This window comes from Argiope bruennichi, chromosome 3, assembly GCF_947563725.1.
Source record: "Argiope bruennichi chromosome 3, qqArgBrue1.1, whole genome shotgun sequence".
NCBI lineage: Eukaryota > Metazoa > Arthropoda > Arachnida > Araneae > Araneidae > Argiope > Argiope bruennichi.
Window position 1 is genome coordinate 62,871,323 of NC_079153.1, and position 27,262 is coordinate 62,898,584.

At 27.9% G+C, this 27,262-nt stretch overlaps 1 protein-coding gene across 1 annotated transcript; it reads left to right on the forward strand.

The window, feature by feature from the left end:
* Positions 1-1,063: 1,063 nt before the first annotated feature.
* LOC129964051 (slit homolog 1 protein-like) lies at positions 1,064-27,137 on the forward strand. The gene is made up of 5 exons (XM_056078720.1): positions 1,064-1,221; positions 7,573-7,977; positions 12,751-13,083; positions 20,860-21,008; positions 25,655-27,137. Exons 1-5 carry the CDS (start codon positions 1,217-1,219, stop codon positions 25,864-25,866), a joined length of 1,104 nt encoding a protein of 367 aa, XP_055934695.1. The 5' UTR covers positions 1,064-1,216; the 3' UTR covers positions 25,867-27,137.
* The last annotated feature ends 125 nt before the right edge of the window (positions 27,138-27,262 follow it).

The window sequence follows — 27,262 nt, forward strand, 5'->3', positions numbered from 1 at the left end:
TTGCCTATTTCTGAGCATTTGTACATTTCAATTAATCCTCTGACTTTAAAAATATATATGGGAATCGATAATGAGCGAATTAAGAAATCGAGACGTCAGTCATTGCCTCCACTAAACTGACCAGAAAAAAGTTGAAAGCTAAAAAAAAAAAAAAAAAAAAAAATCAAAATTAGTTAAAAATGAAGTTAAAGAGGGTTTGACCTACAAATATGGTGAATTTTAAGAATAAAAAAGGAGTAAAAAATTTTTTATCATGCATTAAAATCTTTAAATGTGTTTTCTGAAAAACTGTGTTTTTCAATATTTTGCTTTAAGTTAAACATCACCAAAAAATATCTTTTTAAGATATTGATTTGAAATTTTGAGAAAATGTTTAAATATATTTTATTTGTGTTATGAACTAAAATCTAATCTCCATCTTCATTTTTTTTATTTTATTGCTTTTTTTGTGAAAAAAACATGAGTATTTTTTTCAAAAAAGGGAGTTTTGACACAAAATTTCAAATAATTCAAAAATTTTTCAAAGTTTTGCAAATCTTTTAGTTCAGAACATAGATATGGGTGTTATTTATTTAGTGTATAAATATTATAGAAATATATTTATTAGAAATTTTAGTAGAAAGTTTACCGTAAGTGTAATTTTTCATTAAAATTTTACTAAAAGCCACCAATATTTCAAAAATGAATAATAATTTCATACAAATTACATTTAAATTTAAAGTTTTATGATCCATTTTAAATAAAAACATCTTTTGTTTATTAAAAATTTAAATATTTTTAAAAAAAGTCTCCGAAGGTAGGCACATACCTTAAACAGCTGATAATATATATTTTTTATCATTGTAGTTTCGATGATTTAATTGTTTATTTAGCACTTGGACTTTTGTTTCAGTAACGGAAATTGTCAGTTTCTTCCATTGATAAAGATGAACTCAAGAGGGTACTAAGGCTGAAAATTCGGAAAACAATAACATTTTGATAAGAGATAATGATCGAAACCAACACAAAATTAAAAAAAAAAAAAAATGCAGAGAAGCGTGTTTATTGCACATCGGAACAGTAAAGTTATTTGCGATGACAAGAAAGGGGCTTCCCCTTTCGAAAACTGATAAAGTTTCCAAAAAGCAGACTATATAAATGTCTGTCATCGAATAAAATATCAAGGTAGAATTTTGTATTTTCCATAAAAGGTGAAGGTATCTTTTGTCTCTTTATTATGAGGTGAGTTAATAAGAATTATTGTATTTCAATGACGGATTAATCATTGCTAATGTATTTCAATTATATTGTAATCATAATCATTATATTTCAACTATGGCATAGTCATTAAATATTAGTTTTTAATTTCAAAGTAAGCATAAACTCCTCATAAATAATTATAACAGTATTCAATTTCTAATTGCTATGAAAAAAAAAAAAAACTCAAAGGAAAGGATTATAATCTTCAAAAAATTTGACCGTTTCGAATTTCCTTGCGTTTGAAATACACATTTTAGTAAATATGTCAGTATGTTTCTGAACAAGATAATTTAAAAATATTTTAAACTAGAGGATTGAAATTTGGTATGTGGTCTTTACACCAAATTTCTGGATGTCTATTAACTTTTGAATGAAATCCATTCACAGAAAGTTTGTCCGTACGGTTGTCCCAATGCAGTTGAACAAGGCAACTGAAAAACGGAAAGCAGTAGATCGATTTGATTTTGGATACATCTTAACATTTAAAATGTAAATTCGTATTCAATTTTGAACTAATTTCGTCAAAGGGTGAACCATCTGATAGTCTGAACTTTCGCATGCCTGCAAACGCGAAAATCCGAAAACGCAACGACTTAAATAAATAAATTTTGATAAACATAATTTTAATTTCTGAAGTATGTATTTTTATCAATTTATGAATCAAATTCGTCAAAAAGAGTTGACCGTCCGTGGATCTGCACATTTCTGTGCATGTTAACTCGGTAATTCAAAAACGCAACGACTTAAATAAGTGAAATTTGAAAAATATGATTTTAACTTCTGACGTATGTATTTTTATCAATTTATGAATCAAATTCGTCAAAAAGAGTTGACCGTCCGTGGATCTGCACATTTCTGTGCATGTTAACTCGGTAATTCAAAAACGCAACGATTTAAATAAGTGAAATTTGATAAATATGATTTTAACTTTTGAAGCATGTATTTTTATCAATTTATGAATCAAATTCGTCAAAAAGAGTTGACCGTCCGTGGATCTGCACATTTCTGTGCATGTTAACTCGGTAATTCAAAAACGCAACGACTTAAATAAGTGAAATTTGAAAAATATGATTTTAACTTCTGACGTATGTATTTTTATCAATTTATGAATCAAATTCGTCAAAAAGAGTTGACCGTCCGTGGATCTGCACATTTCTGTGCATGTTAACTCGGTAATTCAAAAACGCAACGATTTAAATAAGTGAAATTTGATAAATATGATTTTAACTTTTGAAGCATGTATTTTTATCAATTTATGAATCAAATTCGTCAAAAAGAGTTGACCGTCCGTGGATCTGCACATTTCTGTGCATGTTAACTCGGTAATTTAAAAACGCAACGACTTAAATAAGTGAAATTTGATAAATATGATTTTAACTTCTGACCTATGTATTTTTATCAATTTATGAATCAAATTCGTCAAAAAGAGTTGACCGTCCGTGGATCTGCACATTTCTGTGCATGTTAACTCGGTAATTCAAAAACGCAACGACTTAAATAAGTGAAATTTGAAAAATATGATTTCAACTTTTGAAGCATGTATTTTTATCAATTTATGAATCAAATTCGTCAAAAAGAGTTGACCGTCCGTGGATCTGCACATTTCTGTGCATGTTAACTCGGTAATTCAAAAACGCAACGACTTAAATAAGTGAAATTTGATAAATATGATTTTAACTTCTGACGTATGTATTTTTATCAATTTATGAATCAAATTCGTCAAAAAGAGTTGACCGTCCGTGGATCTGCACACTTCTGTGCATGTTAACTCGGTAATTCAAAAACGCAACGACTTAAATAAGTGAAATTTGATAAATATGATTTTAACTTTTGAAGCATGTATTTTTATCAATTTATGAATCAAATTCGTCAAAAAGAGTTGACCGTCCGTGGATCTGCACATTTCTGTGCATGTTAACTCGGTAATTCAAAAACGCAACGACTTAAATAAGTGAAATTTGATAAATATGATTTTAACTTTTGAAGCATGTATTTTTATCAATTTATGAATCAAATTCGTCAAAAAGAGTTGATCGTCCGTGGATCTGCATATTTGTGTGCATGTTAACTCGGTAATTCAAAAACGCAACGACTTAAATAAGTGAAATTTGATAAATATGATTTTAACTTTTGAAGCATGTATTTTTATCAATTTATGAATCAAATTCGTCAAAAAGAGTTGATCGTCCGTGGATCTGCATATTTGTGTGCATGTTAACTCGGTAATTTAAAAACGCAACGACTTAAATAAGTGAAATTTGATAAATATGATTTTAACTTCTGACCTATGTATTTTTATCAATTTATGAATCAAATTCGTCAAAAAGAGTTGACCGTCCGTGGATCTGCACATTTCTGTGCATGTTAACTCGGTAATTCAAAAACGCAACGATTTAAATATATGACATTCGATATGTAATCTTGTTATTAAAAGTTTTGTTCTGCGTCTAATTTTGATGCCAGCCGGTTGAAAAAAAAAAATGCATCTTAAATGCATATTTAGTTTTCTTTCTCTTATTACTGAGCGCAAAATTGACATTGACAGCATGTTCCATTATTTTACATAGGAGAAGTGGAATAGCATCTTTATTCAGGGGGAGATCTCCTGCTGATTAAAATTTAGTTTTAAAATTACGTTGAAAGGTTCTAGTTTGGAAAAATTGCATTGTAAATCTTTGGAATTTTGGAAAAACTATAATATTCAGTGATGAGAGTAAGTCTAACATATTTGGATCTGATGGCAAAAAGTTGGTTTGTAGGAAATGTAAAAGAAGATTGAGATTTTCAAATTATGATTGAGAGAGGAAAGTATGGTTTGAAGATGCATGTCTGGAAATTGGTCAGTTAAATTGGTGTTCATTGATGTTATTCTGATTATACGTAAAAATGTGAACATTTTGCTAGATGTGCATTTGATATTGCATCAAAATTAGGTCTACAAAATGATTTCCGGTTCCAGAAGACCAAAAATCCAAGCACACAGCAAAGGTGATTAAAGAATTGATTGTTGTATGAAGTTCCCCATAGATTGAAAATGCTTTTCCAGTCTCCTAACCCAAACCCAATCGAGAAATTGTGGCATTTGTTGGACCAGAAGGTAATTAATGAATTTGAAAGAATTCTTTTAAATGAATGGGAACAATCATTTATCCAATCTAACAAAGATATTTCTTGAGTCTATGCTAAGAAGATAATAAACTGCAATTGATAACAAAAAACCTTTCAGCAGATATCAAATTTTAATTTTAATTTTTCTGAAGGAGTTCGTAGATTTTCGTTGAGTTCAGATACTTTTTTCCCCTCTACAAATTGTACATTTCTTCAAATTATAGGATGTTATCATTTTTATGGCAAATGCTTTTGAGTTAAAATTTCATCATTTTTGAATATTCATTTCGGGCAAATAAATTTCAATTTTGATTCATTAGATGCAACTTTGTTATGCTAGTTGAATTTTTTTCAAATACTTTTTATTTTGTCACTGCGTAAAGATCCACCCAGTGCGAGGAAATGCACATAATTTCATGAAAATAACAATCATCTCATCATTAACGATTTTGAAAGGATTGAAACATTTCCGAAATATTTTCATTTTCAAGATTCCTTTGATTGCAAACGCTAATGTTCCTTTAAATTTTTCTGAAATCTTGAAGCTAATAGACTTGACAAGAATTAAACTAATTTTCCAAGAAAAAAATTCAAATTAAATGGTTAAGAATTGTTCTTCATCAAATATAATGGAACGTGGCTAATTCAGACGTTTTAAATTCAAATTGTCAGCGATAAAAGTACTTTTTTTGCTCCCGTGTATTTTTTATTTATATGATATTAAATTACTATTTATCATTCGAATTTAGTTTGGTAAATTCGAAATGAAATGTGAAAAATATTTTATATTTATGAATTTTGCTCATGCGTTAAAAATGACCGTAATTTGTGATAATAAATAAATAACTTATCTAACGTTTTAATTTATTCTAGGAGTTAATTGCAGAATAATGTAATCGATAAAAAGCAATTCCTCTGTTCCATAATAATAGTAGCAGTTAACGAAATGAATTTGTCCCATAGGATTAATAACAAAAGAAAATAAATATAATATATTATTATACTTGATATTAAAAAGTTAGATTAAATTAAACAATAACTTAGAATATTACTTCTAATTTTTAGTTTGAATATTCAGATAGTTTCTGGATTTTTAATAATTTCGTTACTGTAGTTTAAACATGTAGATAGGATCCTTTGATTGCGAAGCTTTGCTTTCTTATTTTTCGATTGATTTGATGATATTTGAAACGTTTTATGAATTTTCCTTTTTTACAAAAGGCGGGATAAGGTAGATTTGGGAACTTCAATGGCATGAATTATTGATTTTATGGTGCCTCTTCTGACAGGAGAAATAGTTCAAGTTTTTCTCCATAAACTTTGCATTTATGTCCATGGGTTTTTTTTCTTTTCAAGGAATCTACATTAGCATAAAATTCATTTTGACAATTATTTCCGGAAGCGAGTTTCTAAATTCTTGATATGACTATTTAATTAATGACTTAAATTGCTTTTCTAATGTAACTGCACATTTATTCTTTTCGATTTTCTTTTGATGTATCGAGACTTGCAACTCGGTCTTTTTTTAAAAACTGTCTTTCTTCATCTTACTTTTACAATGGGTGATATTCAACGAAAATAAAACGATTTCGGTCAGTGAAAGAAATTAGAAAAATAGTTATAATTCGTAATAATTAGGTTAACCTAAAAAATGAAAGCGATAAATGACATGCAACATCAACTTTCATTGAAGGCTTTACAATGTTATACTACAACATAACTTACAGATGATTCACTAATTATTCCCTTTTAAACATCCGCTTACTACTACTATTATGAAACAGAAAGGATAATAAATATTTTCATATATTTTAAAAACTACAAAAGCGTTTAATGTGGATTCTACTGCTTACTTTAGTTTCAGAGTATAATTGTTGCATTAAAATTGCTTTATTCCGTTTGTTTATTAAAATTATTAATATATTTATTAAATTATTATTTTAAAAATAATGAAAATTTAAGTTATTATTTTTGAAGTAATTAAACTTTAAATTATTATATTTAATAAAGTTGCATACTGTTTGATTATTTATTTATTAATTAGTCGCTTTTGATGACCATTTGGTTCGCCTAGATTAATGGTTGCTAAACATTTATTATTAAAATTATTTTTTTTTAATTTTTATTTAAAATTTATTAAAATTATTTTTAAACCTCAAATTTTGATATATGTACATTTATAATTTACATTATTAATGACTTGCATTATTTCAAATGCCTTACAATGCTTTTATTTATTGTGCTCCGCATTTCCCTAACCTTCTGTCAACATCTTTATAATCCAATTATTTCATAGAAAAAAGCGACAGTATTTTAAAATATTTTTAACATTGCTTGATTCTAAACTTAAACCTGAAGTACAAAAAAAACATCAAAAATTTATTAAAAGCGTATTTTATATAGAAACCTACTCAACATACAAAAATAAATCAAATCTCTATATCTTGATTATTGGAAAACAATGAGGAAAAAATGAAATATTAGTATCAACATTACGAATGGTTGGAGTGTAATATCAACAATAAAATATATTGTTGCAAAATATGCTTAAAATAATTTTTTAAAAATGCTTAAAAGTATAAAAAAATTATATGTCAAAAAATTTGGTATCATCGAAAAGATAATGTTTTGAATTTTAAGATGCTGCAAAAACTATTTTTCTACTGTAATAATTCCGTTAGTTAAAAAGAAAAAAAGGTCAACATTTCACTTAACTTTTAATTAATTAAAATTCTAATTAAAAATTCAAAAAAAATCACTCAGAAGTGCATATTTCTAGCCTCCAAAGTATATATGTGACAAATTTAATAGGTATAGATCAAATGGTCTGACCTGTACTGCACCAACACATGCATACATTCATCTTTATTATTTGTAAAGATGATTTACTATTTATTAAAAGAGGTAGACATTAAAAAAATAAACTCTTTTGTTATACTATTTTTAACTTCAAAATTTGATGACTCCTTTTCAGACGCTTTTTTCTTTATTCAAATTTTCATATAAAATATTTGAAAATCATTCATTAAATATTCATAAAAATTATTCATTAATTCCTATTAAAATTTCATACAAATTTTTAATTAATTGTTTTATTGTTTAACTTATGCTTTAATTCTTTTTTTGACTTATCAGTTTCGAATTAGCCAACTTGTACTCGAATTAAAAGAATAAAATAAAACTGAAAGCTCATTAAAATTTTCATTTATATCTCTACCATTTCAGGTTATTTTTCACAATGCTTCCACTAATTCTGATCGTCATTTACTCTACAACTGCCTTCGGTGGTACGCTGTGTCCTCCCAGAGAGGATATATATCCTTGCAACTGCATTAATGTCCCAATAAACAAGAAACTCATGCATACTATCGTCAACTGTCATCATTTACCTCATTCCGGTGTTCTATTTAGTATCATGCGCTCCTTGAAGCCGGTTCAGATTGATCAGTTTCATATATACAATTCATTTTGGGATGCCCACAAGGATGGGTTAACAGAAACGAAGGCAGTGCTGCCAACAGACTGGTTGACGTTGCTAAGAATTAAAGAAATGGAAATTTACGACTCTGCATTGTCGTCTTGTTTTGCGTGCCAGTCAAAATTGACGTGTAAAAACACTGTGACCAACAGGTAAGATTTTACACGCTTTGAATTAACTTAAATTGTTTCATGTTTGTAAAGATGGAATTTTGTTTGCGAGTTCTGAAATTTTGCACAATTTTGTGTGTTCTTTATGAAGATAAAATATTTCAACGTTTCCACAACTTAATTGCCGTTTTATAAGTTACTTTATATTTAAATTAAATGTTGATTTCATACGAGAAGCTCCATCTAGTAGTGAATTTGAGAAAAAAATTAATTTTTAGATTCTATTATATTAATGGTAATGAATTATGAAATTTTTTTAAATTAAAAAAATAGAAATCAAAATACAAAATATTTTCATTTTGCTAGTATACTAAAAAAAATAGAAAATAATCTTTTATTTAAAAAAATATGTGGAGTACAAAACAAAATAGTAAAAATATTCAAAGATTCAAGTCATAAAGTTCAATACAAAATAGTGCACAAAAATTTAAAAATAGATTATAGATGTTATTTAAATTTTCAATTTATTCATACGATATCTATCAAAGCCTCACGTTTTAACTGTTTTATTTTGTCCCCCGTAGTTTTGCTAAAAATATTTACAACTTTTTAATAATTTACTTAAATTTTGCTCATGGAATTTATTTATTCGAGATATTTTAATACATATTTTATAAGACTAAACTTCCAGTAAAAGAAAAAAAAATTATAATTTGTGTTACAAAAACTTTAGAAAAAACTCAGAATTTCAATTTTATTTTGAAATTAATCATCCATTCAAAATATTCCTTGTTAGGTTAGTTCACTTTTTCAAAAACACATAACATCGAACGCGAACAACAATAACATCAAATACGAACAATACTTTCTATAGAATACATAACATCAAACACGAACAACATTTTTTATAAAACACATAATTAAAACAGAGTGCTCAAAACGTATTAGGTGCTCAAAATTATCAATCAACTTTTGCAAAATTAAATTAATAAATTATGATGTTATATAATACTAAAAGAGCTCTTTAATTTTTTGCGTTCATCTGTTCTGCTGCTGTTATCTCCCGCTACACGTTACAGGAAATGGAGTTCCATTGACGGAGTTCCGCTAGACACCCCTAAATCTAATTTTGAATAGTGCTTTTAATTACTCTATTTTTATTTAATAGGAAGATGCATATATTTAAGATTGAGCAGGAAAAATTTGAGTTAAAATTAATGTCTAAAAATTCGATTAAACTGTTGAATTAAGATTTGTACAAATTATATTTGAAAGTTTCCAAGAGCTTGCAGGATTTAAAGTTTCCAAGAGCTTGCTTAATTTTTAGACCGTTTTTTTTTTAAATCTGTTATCGATAGCGGGTTAAATTTGGTATTCGTATTTTTCAGTACCCTTTTCCTGTGTTCCTTTTCCGATTGTTTATATCCGCAGAGACTACGCTAATATACACGGTCAGCACTAAGTCTTATATTGTAATGACAAAAAAAAAAAAAAAAAAAAAAGAAAAGAAAAGAAAGAAAAGCTAGAAAATAACTGCTGATAAAGGAGGAAAAGAAATTATTATTTTTATCATTGCATAGCCTTGTTTTAAATTTCTTTCAATAGATGGCGCAATTAGTCTATTAAAAAGCGTATCGAAAGCGGAGGAATTAATGCCATCGAGGAAAACAGACTGACCTATTCTTTTCCTATTAGAGCAAGAATTATGATGAATGGTATCTCCACGCTGTTAAAGTAGCGGATTTCCAAAAAGGCCGCTAAATTGAGAAGGGTGCGCATGCAGATCGATTAAAAAATGTTTCCTAGTTGCCAAATAAATAAGTTTGTAAAAAATACATATTCTATGTATAATAAAATATTAAGATAATATTAACACTTTGCTAAATATTAATTGCCCAGGTTCGTAACATCTTATTGCATTCACAGAATATTTATAAAACCGAACGTCTGCTGAAAAAGATTGTTTACAAGCGTAGATACCGGATAGTCTGGGGCATAATAGAAAATTAAAAACAAATACATATTTACAAAATTAATAAAGTAAAAATATACTAACAGACAAAATAAATCGTTAAAGTTAAAAAATATGTTGGCCGTCATTTTAAAATTGAGGCTACATAACGTGAACTATGTAGGACTGAAAAATATCTAAATCAGTCAGTATTTGATGTTCTGAATGCTGAACATATAGTTAAACATATTTAAAAAAAATCAAATCAATAATTTCTGTAAAAAAGAAAAATTATACTTTGTTACGGATGCAATTCTTCAAATAGCACCATAAATCAATGGTAAAAAAAATTTTAAAAAAATTGACAGTGTCAATGATTTTTATCTAGATTTCTTCTTTCCTGCTTTTCTCTTAGTTTTGAAATTTATTTGATTTGATCAGAGGAAAGATTCTTTGACTACTAATTCACGACATCGAAATAATGAATGCCAAACGACTAGTACAAACACCAACAATATCCCGATAGCACTAAACCCCCTACAACATTGTTACAAAAGCTTCATGATATTGCCAGGCATACAGAATATTGAATAACGCTGTAAAGGTATCGTACAATATTATCGACGTAGTTTCAAAACCTCGTAAGTCCAAATTCTTATAAAAATTCTATTTATTTGGATTCTAATATAAAAAAAAATCGATAAATATTACTTTAAGCCCTTATTAAGTCAGTTAATCGAATTTTTGTTCTTATTGTACATTTTAAAGTTATTAGTGGATTCTGAAAAAATATCTACTTTACGACTTGCATGTTTTTTAAACCAAGCAGGCGATATCTAATGTTTACGGGGGATACGGTTTCTAATTTTCTTAAAAATATTGAATAACATATGATGATAAACTGAAATGCTTTTAAGGCATTCTCCGGTTACCAAGAAAAAGACACTTTAAAATTTACTGATATGGCCATATTTTTCACTCCAATTTACAGAACTAAGTGTATCTTTAGATATAATAGCCTTTGTGCAGTGAAAAGTCATATTCATCTTATACTTTTATGGGGAAAAATCATTTTATTATTCATCTATTTTAAAAAAATTAAATAAAAACCAATCAGAAGATGCTACAAATTTCAGTGCTGATATCGAAAGAGAGATATGAATACAGTGATATACATGAGAAAGACCGAAAAAGAACATCAAAAGGAATATTTAAAAGCTGTGTAGTCTTCCATTATGGTTTAAATGACAATCAATACCGTAAAAAAGAAAAAAAAATGAGAAATAATTTTAAAAAATAAGAAAACCACAACAACAAAGAAAACAAAAAAACTCTTAACTTTCATGGCAGACATTCCACCAAAATTTATCAATTTTGTACCAAAAAAAAGATGAGGAAATGGAAAATGAAATCGGATACACATCAATGCGAATTATGTACGAAGCACTATTTCTTATAAACATGATTGTTTGTATCATAAGAATTATATTCTTTATTTAAAATTTATGCAGTTTCTGCTTCAAAAGATAAAAATATTATTATCAAAAAACTGAAGATGTTTGTTATTTACTTAAGTTCACCTCTAGCTAAAAATTAATTTTTTAAAAAAAATGATAGAATAAATCTATTATAGTGGAATAATGCATAAAATGCATACTATATTTATTAATTAATATTTAAGGAAATCTGCGTTTTAAAAATTTATATAATTTTCATATCATTTCTATTTCAAAAAACAAAAATATCATCTATAAAAAAAAAAAAAAAAAAAAAAAAACCTCAAAATGTTTCGCTGTTCTAAAGATGGATTCAAATTTTTTTACTCACTTATAAGATGTCATTCAACGTTCTTCGCCATTCTTTTCACCATTATTTTTTATAAATAATAGTGATTCACTGCATTGTTTGTAAAATTAAAATCACAAAAAAATTAATTAAAATAAAGTTATGAAAACGATATTAAAAGAACAGATGACATTGATTCTACCTCTGTTTTTTTTCTTTGCATAGTGATACCATGTGTGAAATGCAGACGATAAAAATTGAAACAAACAACCAAAATTAAAATATAATAAAAAGGAAGTCCATGAAATAAAAAAAAATTGCTACAAACGAGGCTATTAAAAGTTAAATTATATAAAAATAACACTTATGAATGTTGGGACATAAATTTTCATTTTGTCCCTTTACAAGTCAAGATTGGAAAGACATGAAATATTAAACCAATAATAATATAGTGAAGAAGGCGTGCTTTTTTTTTTTTTTTTGCTTTGGATCTGCGATGAAAATATTAAAATTTATATATAAAAAATTAATTAAAAATCAACAGAAAAAGTATTTAGTCCATTGGTACTATAAATTAGGAAAAAAAAAAGGTTTTAGATTTTATATACAAAAATTGCAAAAGATAATGAAATTATTACGTCAAATGCAGGAATTTTAGTTTCAGTTCTTAAATGCTTTTGGAAGATTGTTTATTTTTTTAAATCTTTTGAATTTTTAGACTTTTTAACAAAATTCCATTAAAGCTGTTTATTCTATCTAATGATGCCTCATTTATTTTAACGATTATCAGAAATGGAAAAATAATACAAAAAAATTTTAATTATATAGTAAATAGTATATATATACTTAAATAATTTTTTTACTTCATTTTTAAAATTCTATCAAATTACCTATTAGTCTTAATCTCTCTCACTTCTTAGTCGAGTTCGATTTAATCAGATATCGAGGCACACATAAAAATATATTTTTTATGGATGTTTAATTTATCAAGATTCACTGTTTAATTCGTCAATTATTATTCTAATCAATTCGAATTTCAAACACTGTTATTACGAAGTAATTTCCATTCTTTCCAACAGATTTTCAGTTGTCAACAGTTCAATATCAGAAAAAATGTGCACTTTATGTGATACTGGGAAAGGCAATGCTTATCCTTGGATCTCGTGTATGAACAGATTAAAACATTTCGAATATAGCCATGGAAAGCTGGTTAACTTTGGACCTGATATGTTTCCACTGGACATGAGAGAATTGTTAGTGCTAAATCTGACCCACAACGCTATCACTTCTGTCCACCGTGATGCCTTAAAGAAATTGAAAAAACTCTCTATGCTTGATCTTTCTCACAATCGTCTAGAATACTTTGACTTCGTGACTACCGACTTAAACAACTTGCAGTTTTTAGACATCAGGTAAGATAATCTTTCTTATATCATTTTCTTTTAATTTTTTTCAAGTATTACATATATTCTAATGTCAAAACAAAGCTGAAAATCTAAAATATTTTTGTACCATTTTGAATGTATTACATTGTTATGTAGGATAAAATGTCCACATTTATTTAACAATTTATATAAAAAGCCAATGCAATCAAATGATAATATAATTATCAAAAATTACAATGCGATTATAAATTATTATTGGAATAGATCAAAATTACTTTCTTTTCAATAATATTATTCAGCAAATTTAAAATGCCATATACATAAAAAATGAAAATAGTGAACTTTTAATATTACTATTGCATTAAAAAATTGTATTTAAAAGATAAGAAATTTGATTCAATTAGAAACAATAAATCGAGAAATATAGATAAAGGTTTTCCAAAATTAATGTAAGATTTGAATTTACCACCAGTCATGTAGTAAAGTGTTGAACACCCTATTAAAAAACTATTTGACAGCTGATAGTTTAGGGTTAGTAAAAATGGAGCGTTACGCGATAGAACAACATGTTAACGCAAGATTTGAATTAAATACAGTCAGTACATTAAAGTACAGTCTTTTTTTAAATTGTTATATTGTTATTGAATCGTAAAATACACAGGATAGGGTTATATATGGAATGATACAGAGAGTAAGCATCCCCTTTGGTTTTGCTGGCACATACACAATGTTTTGTCGAAATTTTCCATGACCATTTTGCATAAATGTGGCTGAATTTCATTGATTCAGAGTTGAATTTTCTCCTTCAATACATGCGTGTTTGTGGGCTTGTTGGCATACAGCTTTGACTTCCAATAACTCCATAAAAAGAAATCCAACGGCATTAAATCACACGATCTAGGAGGCCAATTCTGAAATTATGGCCGCCAGACTTTCATTATTTTTGAAATATTTTTCAACAATGAAAACACTTTTTTTCTATCGTGTAATGCTCCATTTTTACTAGCCCTAAACTATCAGTTGTCATATCGTCTTTTTAATAGGATTGCCAACACATTACTGCAAGAATGGTGCAAATTCAAATCTTACGTTAATTTTGGAAGACCATTGTGACAGCATATTCCATTGTATTTCATTTTTGGCAAAAAGAATATTCTCTGTAAATTCAAACTGGCACTTAAATATCACTTAAAACATTATGTGATTCCGGTTCTTATGTTTTAACTAAATTGCTAAATGAAAGAAAGTCAGAATAAAATATTCTGTCAATCTAAGAACAAATTAGTTTAAATCATACGGAATATTAAATAAATTGAAAAAGGAAAATTTATTGAAATTATGTCAAATTAACATTCATAACCATATTTTCATCTTTTTTTTCTTACTATCAAGACTTATGTAAAACTTTTAGGTTTTAAACTTCAGTCAGATGCTTTATCAGACTTTCGTATTTAATTATCTTAAAATATGCAATTTATGGGTTTTTAGTATATTATCAATACATTTATGTTAAGCGGAAATATAGAGACATTCAAAACGTAAATTTAAAACCTTTGAGCAATTGAAACGTAATTAAAAGAAAATAAAGTGAAATACTCTAAGAAAGACTCTAGAACAGCGAAATTTTTATTCATTCAAAATCTTTCATTATTCGAGCTTTCGAAACTTGCTAGAAATTTTTTTCATTTATATTTCAATAAATTTAATACAAATGTATTGGAAATATGGTTAGAATAAGTTTTAAATTTATTACATTAAATATCAAAGTATTACAGATTTTTAATCTTCTCATTTAACTCTCTGATTGATTCATTTTATCGTCTTCTATCTGCTATATGATAATATAAGAAAATCTTCTAACAATAAAAGAAAGGATAATGAACTGACTGAAAATCTCTATAAATAAAAACAAAATGTTAATTTTCGGCTGAACAGAGATATCCAAAACACCATACTCCATGTTGTAAATGCATGTTTAATTTGCAACTCACAATGTTTGGCTAAATGTTGCATAATTCTTTGAAAATAACTAACAATTAATTCAAAAAAAAAGTTTGTCACAGTTTTTAAAAAATCCTTTGTGGCAATCAGTAATTTTTTAAGACGCTTCTTTAGCATACGATATTAATATAATTTGACATATATATCAAATTGCAAACGATATTCTAGTTGAATTTCATCGGGTGTAAATATTTTAATATATGTATGCTTAATTCTTAGCAAAAGATTTGCATCAATTTAGTTTTGAATAGTTGATTTGATATGCCGTAATTTTAATCTTTGCTATAAATATTATTTATGTCACAATTATTTCAAACTTTACTCTCAAATACTAAAAACTAAAATTTCTTAGTGAATTTTTTGTGATAATTATCTAAATATTTAATATTCTATTAGTGCACTCCGTTTCCACCGAAGTTTGAAGGAATGTCGGATATATCAAGTAATTCTTAATAACATCTGAATTAAAAACACCAAAAATCAATAATTTTACTTCTCGAGTATTTGTTCAAGATGAACAAATACTTGAGTCCTTTGACGAGATTAAAGGATCAAGAAGAATTCAATTGAATTATTTTTATATCTCACTTTAATAAAATTGCAAATTTTTTTTCAAAAACAAATAAATTGCAGAAACAAAACTTTCTGAATTCCAAAAATAAAATAATAAGTTACAGTAAATTACATTTCCATTAAATTAATGGGAAATGCAGTGGAATTCACGTTCTTTATAGAAAAGTTTTCATAAAAGGAAAATAAATGAAAGACTAAATTTAACGTTAAAAGAATTTCTCAGAGGCATTTTTTTTTACTTCTTTGAAAGTGCAATTCAGGAGCTCTATAATTCAAGTTAGCCTTCAGACCATTACTACCAAACTAAAAATTCTTTTACTTAGAGACCATTACGATAACGCGAAATATCTTTTAACCATTAAGATACAGAAAAATGTAGCGCCGCAATTCTTATCAGATGGCAATAAATTCAAATATAATTGACAGAAGGACATTAGTGCAGGCGGTCGTAGGGAAGAAATCGAAAGCATTTTTCTTGTCCTGGCTGATTGATTATTAATGCTTCTTATAAGGTATATTATGAAACAAGCAGGAATATTCAGATTTCGACTTCTTTGAATAATTCCATCATATAGTGTCTTTTACTTTCTTGTGCGCGAAGTATTTTAATCGTCAAAGAATCCGATATTGAAACTTTGACTAATTTCCTTCTTTCAGACCTTACTGAGCTCAAAAAACACGTTTTTGGCATTATGCATGTCTATCGGTTGGTTTGCATACAAAACGCTTTGAACTAGACGAATGAAATTTGGTATGTGAACTTTAGAATAAACTTGTAAATTTATATCCAATTTTCAGTGAAATTGGAAGGAAAACTTCAGAGGAAAACTATTCGAAGATAAGTTATACCAATAACTACAAAACGAAGAGAGCTAGATAGATAAAATTTGGTACATAGATTCAAAATCTAAAGCGTAGCTGCCTATCGAATTTGTAAATCAGTCAATTAAGGGGTTAACCATCTGTTGATCTGTACTATCACAAGCATAAAAACGCAAAAACTCAAAAATGCAATGATTTAAATATATGAAGTTTGGTAAATGATTTTGTTCTGTGTAAATTATGTGTTTAGTTCTTTGTAAAATTTTGGTCAATTGTTTGGAAAAAACGCTTCTAAAATACAAATTCGATTTTCGATTACTATTAGCCATTTCAGGGATTAATCGCCAAAAAAATCTCCAAGGATCACATTATCGATTCAGTAAAATTCTAAATTCACACCAAAGATCAATATTTCAAAATTATTGTTCGCCAATGCCATGCTGGGCATTCCTGTCCTTACCTAAGGTTTCAGTTTTATGTGGAGGGTGGGGGAGGATAACACCTTTATTAGAGGGCATGCGAGAAAATTTTGAGTAGACGACACCCACTAGTTGCATTTAACAGCTTGATCATTTAAACAGAACTGCATATGTTTTTTTGGAAAAATGCGTCTTTTCTTTGAGCAATTTGATTGTAATTTTGACACTTATTAATACCTAGGCTACGAAAGGTTAAATACAATTTCACATATCTAACTTCTTATATTTTCAAATTATGAAATTCACTTATTTCTAAAGAACAAAATCTATATCTAATCAGGGCCGCGGTGGCCTGGTAGTAAGGTCTCGACTTCGGAATCGGAGGATTTTAGGTTCGTGTCCCGATTCCACCGAAAAACCGTCGTGTAAGGAGGTCTGTTGCACGTTAAATCCGTTATGACCAAACGTCCTGCCGCTGGTGTGGAGAGGGGGGTGCCAGCTCAGGTGTCGTCCCCGTCATCTGACCGTGGTTCAAACTTACGAGGTCCGTTCCAAAATAGCCCTAGTGTTGCTTCTAACGGGACATTAATATAACCAAACCGAACCAAACTATATCTAATAAACCAACTGACGAAACTGTTCCAAAATTTGGCATATCTTTGTAATTCCAGGGATAAAACAATTTGAAAAATATATCCAATTACCTTATTTGGGTTCTAATATACCACAAAGATTCATATTCAAGTAAACAGTCTAATTACTGACCTATTTGGTTCGCATTTTGATAAAACGTTACAATTTTGGTGAAAAGGGAATATCAAATTTTATTCATCTTTTCTTCCTGTTTTTTTTTAAATATAAATATCATGTTTACAGAGAGATATAACTCCTGAAAAGATTCCTTCGATATTGGAAAAGGTAAAAAAAAAAAAAAAGCGAAAATTTATCAAAATTTCGAAATTAACTGTTTTTTTTTTTTTTTTTTTTTTTTTTTTTTTTTACCTTTACAAACATTTTCTGTCCTGTTTTATGTAACAGAAAATATAAAATGATATTATCTAAATTCACTGTGATTATGAAATATTAGTGATTATTACTTGGAACTAATGAAAAGCATTAAGTTAAATTAGTTTAAGGATAAAATCTTTTGATATATAATTCGCCCATCCGCAGACTAATCACTTTTTTCTACTTCAACGAAAAACATTATAAAGATTTGTCGACATAATTCTTGTTTTAAGATGTAAAACGTTTGACCGTTTGAAAATCATTGAAAAAAATTCATTTAATTATCATTTAATGAATTAATTATTATTATTAATCATTTGATCCTGTGAAAATTTAAAAATCAACTTTCCGAAAATAAACTTCTTATATTTTATGTCCATCACTGACTTATATGGCAGCCAAACACCTAAAAACTCATCTGATAGTGACCGAAATTTCATAAATTAAAGTTGATTGTAATGCTTATGAGACTGCTGTAGTGTAGGAGAGAAAAATCAATGAAATTGCAATTAACATAAAGCCGATATAAAAAGCAGTAGAAAATTATGATAAATAAACTCATTGATCGTTTATAAAGCATTTCTATGCCAAATCCCATTGTTGCTGGAGTTCATAGTGTTTGTACTAGAACTACCACGATGTTAAGTGCAATCTGATTTCAGGCCGTTTTTGATTTTCCCATGTACGAATTATTCAAAAAAAGAATATTCATCAAAAAATTTGAACTCGAGATTTCGAAGAATCTTCACGTTTAAACTTTCCTAAGTCAGATAAAACACATTTTTGGAATTGTGTCTGTTCGTCTGTAAATACGATTACTCAAAATCGCTTTCAGTTTGACAGATGATATTTAGTGTACACTCCTTATATCAAATTTTGAAAAAGTGCACTTTTAAGAAATTTATCTGTTTCTCTTGTGCAAGGGACTACGATAACTACAGCTAGATAGATAAAATCTGGTACGCAATTTTAACATATAAAGAGTGGATCTATATCGAATTTTGAAAGAGATCCGAGGTTGACTGTCTGTTGGTCTGAACATTCACACACATGTGGATGCTATTATGCAAAAACACTTACAGTGTAATCTTTCTACTAAAATTTCAATTCCGTTTCAAGTTTTGATTGCAGTTAACTAAAAAAAATGTCCGAAATGTACTCTCCATTTTCTTCTCTGTACTACAAAGCACAAAACCCTTATGTGCGAGGCTCAGCAGAAAGTATCAGCACTACTCAGCTTTCACGGCCTGAGATTCTTAATTATTTTGAGAGAGGGAGGGGGGGGGGGGATGAAAACTTTATTAAGATGTTTAGCAAAAATGATTGAAAAATATCGATGAAACTTGATGGAGGTAAACTGAATTTTGGTGGAAATAGAGAAATTATTCTTGGCCTGGATCTGGGGAAAGGAGGTTTTCAATATCCTGCAAAAATATCCTGCATTAATTTTTTTTTTTTTTTTTTTTTTTTTTAGTATGGGGCATTTGTTTTTTTGTGTTATTCCATCATATTGGTTCGAATGGCTAGGTAGATTTGTTAAGATGAAAAGATGTGGTGAATGGACAGGTAATAGCATAAAGAAGAAGACAGCTCACTTCTCGTCAGCCACTGCGGTCAGAATCTTTGATGTGGAAACACTTGAAGTATGAGGTAGAAAGAGACTGTCTAACTTTTTCGAAAATGCCAGGCATTTAAAATAAAATATGTTGCAGCATTTAATTACCTTTAGCCGTGCCTTACACAAAGTGCAACTAAGAATTCACAACTCCTGCATGGTCTTCATAACCTCTTGGGACTTTCAAAGATTGTGATAAACATTAATTTACAATACTAGAAAACAGTGTCTTGTTTCATTGGTTAACTGTTCCATCCAAACTTTCCTAAGTATTTTTGGCTTGGTTTTTGGATTTTTTTTTTCCTTTTTTTATTTTGGCTTATTTGTTTCTAACCTCTCTTAACAATACGTACATAGAATTTTGAATATCATTTTTGAAGTTTTAAATTACTTTTTACATTATACGAAGTATAATAAATATTAAATAATTATAATAATAAATAATAAATATTAAATAATTATAATAATAAATAATAAATATTAAATATATAATAACTCGAGATTTTGACAAATCGCCACGTTTCAAATCTTCCAGAATCCGAAAGGCAAATATACGTCCGTCTGTCTGTGGATTCGATAACAAAAAAACACTTTGAGCTACGCAGATGAAATTTTTACATAAACTTGACAATAAATTTGCCGATTTTTTTAAAATTTTGAACGAAATCCATTCGGTGGAAGTATATCTATCCTTCTGTCTAGCATAAATAAACTCGATGATATCTACAAAGCGTAAAAAGCATGATAAATAAAATTCACATGCTTAGCATCTATAATGTATTCGTATCCAATTTTGAACCAAAACTGGCTAAGAGTTCACCATCTATCGGTCTGCACTTACATATGAATGCAAACGCGAAAACCCGATTAATACGTGATATTATTACAATTGTTATAATTGTTAAAACTAAGTCAATTACTAAGAAATTTTGGATTAAGTCAGTCAAAAACTGCATTCAAAATACATATTTAGTTTTTGATACTTTTATATTAACTACATGCCAGAGATTCATCGCCTAAGATCATATAAAAGATTCAGGAGAAAAAAAAATGTTAGATTTACAACAAATATCTATATTTCATAACTACAGTTCGTCAATGCCATGCAAGATATTTGCGTTTATACCTATATGAATCCACAATATTATGCGGGGGGGGGACACAAAATTTTATTTAAAGACTATGCGAGAAAGTTTTGTGAGAAACCACTCACGCTGATCAAGTTTTAAATATAATGAAAGTTTTATCTTTTTCATCTGTACGTTTAGCCAGGGACATGATTAAATAAAACTCGAATATTCATTCATTCATCACAAAAATACATTAAGTACTTTTCTCATAACAGTTTGATTTTTTATTTTTCAGCTGGAATCAAATAAAAGAAATTGATAGCAAGCAGTTTGGCTTCCTGAAAGGACTGAAATCCTTGATTTTGGCGAGTAACGATATTGTCGAACTGAAGGAAGTAGCTTGGAAAAATGTACCTAGTAGTATTACTCTAGTTGATTTAACGGGTAAGTAAATTTCAATAAATATAATTTAAATTGTCAGAGTGATTTATGGACTTTTAAATTGTCAGAGTGATATATGGACTTAAAAATTAATTGGTAGGTTTCTATTAACCTTTGAACGAAGGAAGTCGATCCATCTGTTCCAAAATTTTCTTCCTATTAATAATATTTTAAATATAGATTTGAATATTTTATAGGTCTTTCCCATATTTAAATGTATTGTTTTCGTTCCTAAAATCTACTTTGACAATAATGATTTGTTTTAAGAACAGGATTGTAAAACAAAAATGAAAATATGTCTGCAATTTTAATAGTGACTTTTATCAACAATTTCTTCCACAATTCTTAATTTTTTTTCTTTATATTAACACGTTAAATATTCTTATAACACGTTATTATTAATATTCTTATTATCAAGTTAATATTATTAAGTTAAATATTTCTACATCTATACTACTATTATAAATGTGAAAATTTGGATGGATGGATGGATGTTTGTTCGTCAATCACGTCAGAATGGCTGAACGGAATTAAATGAAATTTAGCACAGAGGTAGATTATAGACTGGAATAGGACATAGGCTACTATTTATTCCGGTTAATTGAGTGGTTATTTTTTTATTAATTAAAAACTAACTTTCCCGCCAAAAATCTGAGGCCAAATCCCGCCAAAAACGAATAAGGCTTCAGTTTTTTTTTCCCCACGCTAATCAGGTTAGGCTTAACGTGTTTTCGACCGAATATTTCAAACGATTCTATTTATTTTCTTAGTGTTTAGTGCATTTAAAATTAAACATTGTTAATTAATCGATCTATCGGATTCATTCTGAAGTACTTTTGAATTAAAATAAAACAGAATAAAGGAAATTAAAAATTTATAATATATATTACGTAACCCCAACTGGCGTAGAAAATTCATACATTTGTGTTGCCGCAATTGGCGTTGAAAAAACACGCATGCACCGGAGTAACGAAAGATAAAGCCATTGATGCTATAAATTCCAATCTATTTCCACGCGTATGAAGTCGCGGGTAAAAGCTAGTGTTAAATATATGTGATAATTACGTTCCGAATACATTAAATATTCTTTTAAAACTATTAGGATTCTTGCTGAAAATGTGAGTAAAAATTTAAAAAAATTTATTTATTGAAAAAAAAATATGTATAAAATAAAAACATAGCACTTCCGAACATTTTTTTCAAATAAATGAAATCTTTATTTTTTTTTTCTTAAACTTTTTCTGAGTTCTTTTTCATTCATATTTTTATATACAGAACATTAAAAGAAAACATCATTTCAAGAGGTGTAGGTGAAGATTCCAGTCGGTGGCCAATGTGCTGCATTAACCATTTTCACTCTGCTGAATAAAAACATTAGTATCATTAAAAAGATAATGCTTTGAATCTATGATGATGTAAAAATCATTTTTATACTGTAATATTTTCAAAAGTTATTGCGAAAAACGCCAAAATTTTATTTAATTTTCAATTAAAATGTCAAAAAAAAAAAAAGCTCAGAAGTGCACATCCTCCTCCATCAAACTTTATATACGCAAAGTTTGGTAGCTCTAGGTTAAGCGATCTGGCCTGCGGATAAGCACACCTTAATCTTTATTATTAGTATAGATTAAGAATATGCATGCATATAATTTAACTTAAAAAATTGGCACTATAAATTTTTTTTTTATTTTATTTTTACGAAACTTGTAAAGGACTTTAAACTTTTAGGATTAACTTTTGGACAACGAATATATAGCTTACTATAATAAAACTTACTATGATAAAAAAAAATTATAGAAAATAATTAATTTTAACAAAATAACTTTTAATTTAAACTTAATTTTTTTTTTACATGTTAGGCAAGAATCCTCAAATTAATACTCTCTTATTTTTCTAACACAATAACTTTTAAAAAAATAAATAATATTTTCCAAAATGCAATTGCAAATCCTTTCAGAACAATAGTTTTCTAAAGACGGATCTTGAATAAATAGGTTTTTATCAACATTCAACAAAAATTTCATTGCAAAAACAAAGTTAAATACCCTTGTTTTAGCTGAAAATAATTGCATTGAGATGTAATTTTTCAAAAGCAATTTTTTTCAAAGAGATAAAATATTTAAAGAAGGAAAAATAAATGATTTGAACGAATTTAAAAATGAGATTTTGCAGAATATTCTTTTTTTACGAGGTGGTGGTATTGTTAATAGATTTTCTACTAAAGGGGGAAATAATTCCACTCTGTACAATACAAATATGTATTTCACAAAGTTTCTGTAAAGCAAATGATATAAAATAACCTAAAATGAAAAGTCTTACTATTTGCTCCGTGATCCTTCTCCTGGTATTTCTAGTTTATCATTGTTTCCTTAGCAATCCAATAAAAACGATTTTGAAAGTTCCTTATCAAATTACCTCGTGCCGTACATTTTTTTCATTTAATTTCCAGTCTTATTCTTCTTTAACTGCCATTTCACACGACGGTTAAAACAGAACATTTATTATATTTTGAAAGGAATATTTTCAAGTAGTGGAATAAATACTATCAATAAAATTCTCATTCCCACTGTAGTTTGATCTCACGTTTATTGCCTTTTAGTTGAGAAAAGAAAATTGTTCGATAGAGAAATAATAACTTATCGCCAGACTGCGCTAGACAGCCATTAACCTCCTGTGACCTTTACCCAACAGCCTCAGAGACTCTCTGCAAAGTCCAAATATATATGTTACAGTAGATAAGCCAGTCCCACCACTTCAATAGATTTTAAGGCATTCTCTTGCCTGAAGATCTCGACGTCATTCAATTTTTTTCTCACTCCATTAACGAAATTCAGGTTTGACAGCTTCCTGAAAAAAGCAAAATCAGAGACCATAATTTATATCCTTATATATTTGGTCCATATCCGAATTACTTTATCTGTTTTGAAGCTGTCCGTGGCCATTAACATTGATACTACCGCCTAGGAACAAGTACTAAAAACATGTCCTTCATATAAATGAAAAATTTGAACTTTGAAAATTCTAAGATCATTCTAAATTATAAAAGACAACGTCGCAATTCTTATTTTCACTAGTGTTGCCACATAATGTAGTAAAATACAAATTGAATGAAGCACTTATCAAATGCTTATGGGTACATTTATTTTTAAACATTTGCATCTATTTTTGTATAAAAAGACTAACTTGACTCATTTCATTAAGATTTATGCCATCGAGCCATTTGGTCTCACCACAAAAAATAACCTAAAAGAGTAGTTAAAGAAAATATAATATGAAAAAAATTTTGAATTTTGAATTATTTTGCGAAAGTTTTAGTAAAATCTATAAATAGAATGAATGGTTTAAGACAGTTTTTTGATTTCTTGTTCTTATCGAACATTCGCATATCATTACATTAGAAGAACGCAACCCTGAATGTAGTTTTATTAAATGCTAAATACAAAAAAAATTCTTTGTAAATAATTTTTAAAAAATCAAAAATTCTAGGGGAAATTGGAGAATTTTTCGCTACTTGAACATTTGAATATCTTTTTATATAAAAATTATTCAATACATCAAATATTTACCTGAGAAACCATTAAAATTGTTATAAGTAGATCATAGCATCCAATGATTGTCATAAGACTTTTATACTGTGTGAAAATTATCGTCCGATAGTTAAATAAAATTCTCTTGTGACATTCATTCGATCTTATTAAAGAATATTCATGGAAAGTTATTTCTGTTAAATTGGGAGCCAATACTATACTATGTATTTTGCCATACCACCATGGAATTATAGATTCGTGATGGCACTGACTTCGATGTTCATATTATTACAAATAATTTCTAATAGTAAATTAGAAATCTCAGATAGTTAGATTTTTCTTCCTGTCTTTGACATTTTTACTTATTTTCTCTTATAGAGTTATTAAAAATTAATAAAATGATTTTCAGTAAAACTATTTCATTAAATATCAGTGGAATTTTAATTATAATTAAACAATCTTGAAGATTATCAAAATAGTTTCCAAGTTGATGCAAATATTTTCTTAAATTTTCCCTATTTAATCCAGGCTCTGTAAAGAATGTAACAAACACAACTACTTATTAACATATTTAGTTGATATAAATAAAATAATTTTCATGGAAAAAGGGAATAGACGTGGTTAATTGAAAATCTCATATTTAGTTTCAAAAGAGAATTTGCCGAAGCAGGCCCGTGTTAAAATCAACAAAAATAAGAGCCCACGTAACTGAGAATTTAGAGTAAGACATGAGTTCCATTGGTTAGAGAATAATTATTTTTAAAAAGCGGCTGAATTGAATTACAACTTATATACGTTATATATCAATATTAAAATGCGTCACGAACAAGAATACAAACGAAAACACTATTGCCAGAGAACATTAATAAATTCTAGAAGAACCCTAAAAGAAAAGTTTAAAAGTAGACGATTAGCAAATGATTACAAAATTCCATCAAAAAAGACATTTTTCGCTTTTGGATTAATCTATTATTTAATGAATATCAGAAACGCTTCTTAGTGAATATATTCCATGAAAATATGTATTCCAAATTAAACAGAAATATCTCACCATGCTCTGAAATACACTAAAATATAATTATACTGATTATTCATTTTAAATCGAACTGTTTTTCCACCTAGATAATCCAATTCACTGTGACTGTAACATTCGTTGGATAAACGGTACTTTCGTAGTCCATGTCGCCATACTTGGAACATGTTCATCACCAGAAGACTATGAAGATTCCGCTATACGAAAAGCATCTCGTATGCTGATTGAAAGATGCGATGAGGAAGGCAACATAGGCACAAGAAAGAAATCAACTGTTACAACGCCCATGATTTTATTTTGAAGCGCCATGCAAAATTTTTGTTTTATATAAAAACATCAATTGTACTGCTCAACACGTTCAAAATTAATGTCAACTTTCCAATTATATATTTGACAGTGGTACAATGGGTGCTTTCCAAATACTCTAGAATAGTTTTTAGTGTTATTCTTTGAATATTATAAAACTTAAACTGGTAATTGAAATGTAATCAAACGTATAAAAACCATCGTATTACATAAAAAATATGCATACAAGGTAAAAATATTCTAATTCTTTATTTTAATGCAATTATCTGCATAGTATACTAAATTTTGTTTGAGAACAAAATAGTTTTCAATTGCCTTTTCCTATAAGATTTTATCTTTATTATTTGTTGATTTTCTCTTATTTGATTTTCTGTGATTTTCTTAAGAAGAACATAACTAAGCCTTTTATTGAAATTTAAATATTTTATAAATCCCGGTTATTTTATTAAGGCTTAACTTTTTATCATTTTGAGGAAATGTACTTATTGAACAGAACAAACAAAAATTGCCAAATCCACGAGTAAAATATAACTATTTAGTACATAAATTATAGGAACCTACAATCGATAAATAGAATTTTAAATCTTTTAAACATGCCAAGGTTATTTGCTTGCGCGATAACTTTTAGCATTTTCTATAAATGACTTTCTTTTCTGGAAATATACGAGAAATCGAGGTGATAACAATTCCGATTCATTTAACTACTCTTTGAACAACATTGCATTCTTTTGAATAATAAACGATAAATTTAATTTTACAAAATCTTTTTTCTTATAATGATCAAAAGGCAGTACAATAAAATCTCGGTTAAACGAACTCGGATTAACGGATACTCGGGTTACCCGAAATATCTTTGAATTCTGTAAGTAGCTCATTTGTGTTGTACAGAAATAAATGTTATGCAAATGTATTCTAAGATTCATTGGACAATGCAGAGAATCAAAGTTTGCTGAGGTTTCTCAAATGAAATCATGACGGAGATTGTTGTTCAAAGCTTGTGACAGCGGGAGATTGTTATTCAAAACTTGCTGGCGTTTTCCAAATAAAATGATGGCGGGAGATTGTTGTTCGAAAACGTTGAGAGAGATGAAGAGAAACAAATAAAAATTTCTGAGGTTGTCTTAATGACTAATTCAAATACTATAAATTATTATTAAGTATGTTGTACAACTACTACATGTACTTCTATGTATTATATATATCTATATATTAATGTATTACTGTAACTTTAAAAATGTAATTTTAATAAAAAGTGTGTGTATATAATGAAGATAGTTTTTATTGGTTTTACAAGGAAAATATTTCATATTTTATTTCACTCATTCATTTTTTTGAACATTCATATGTAGTAAAAGTCAAAATAGTGATAGATATTCGTGGCGTAATGGAAA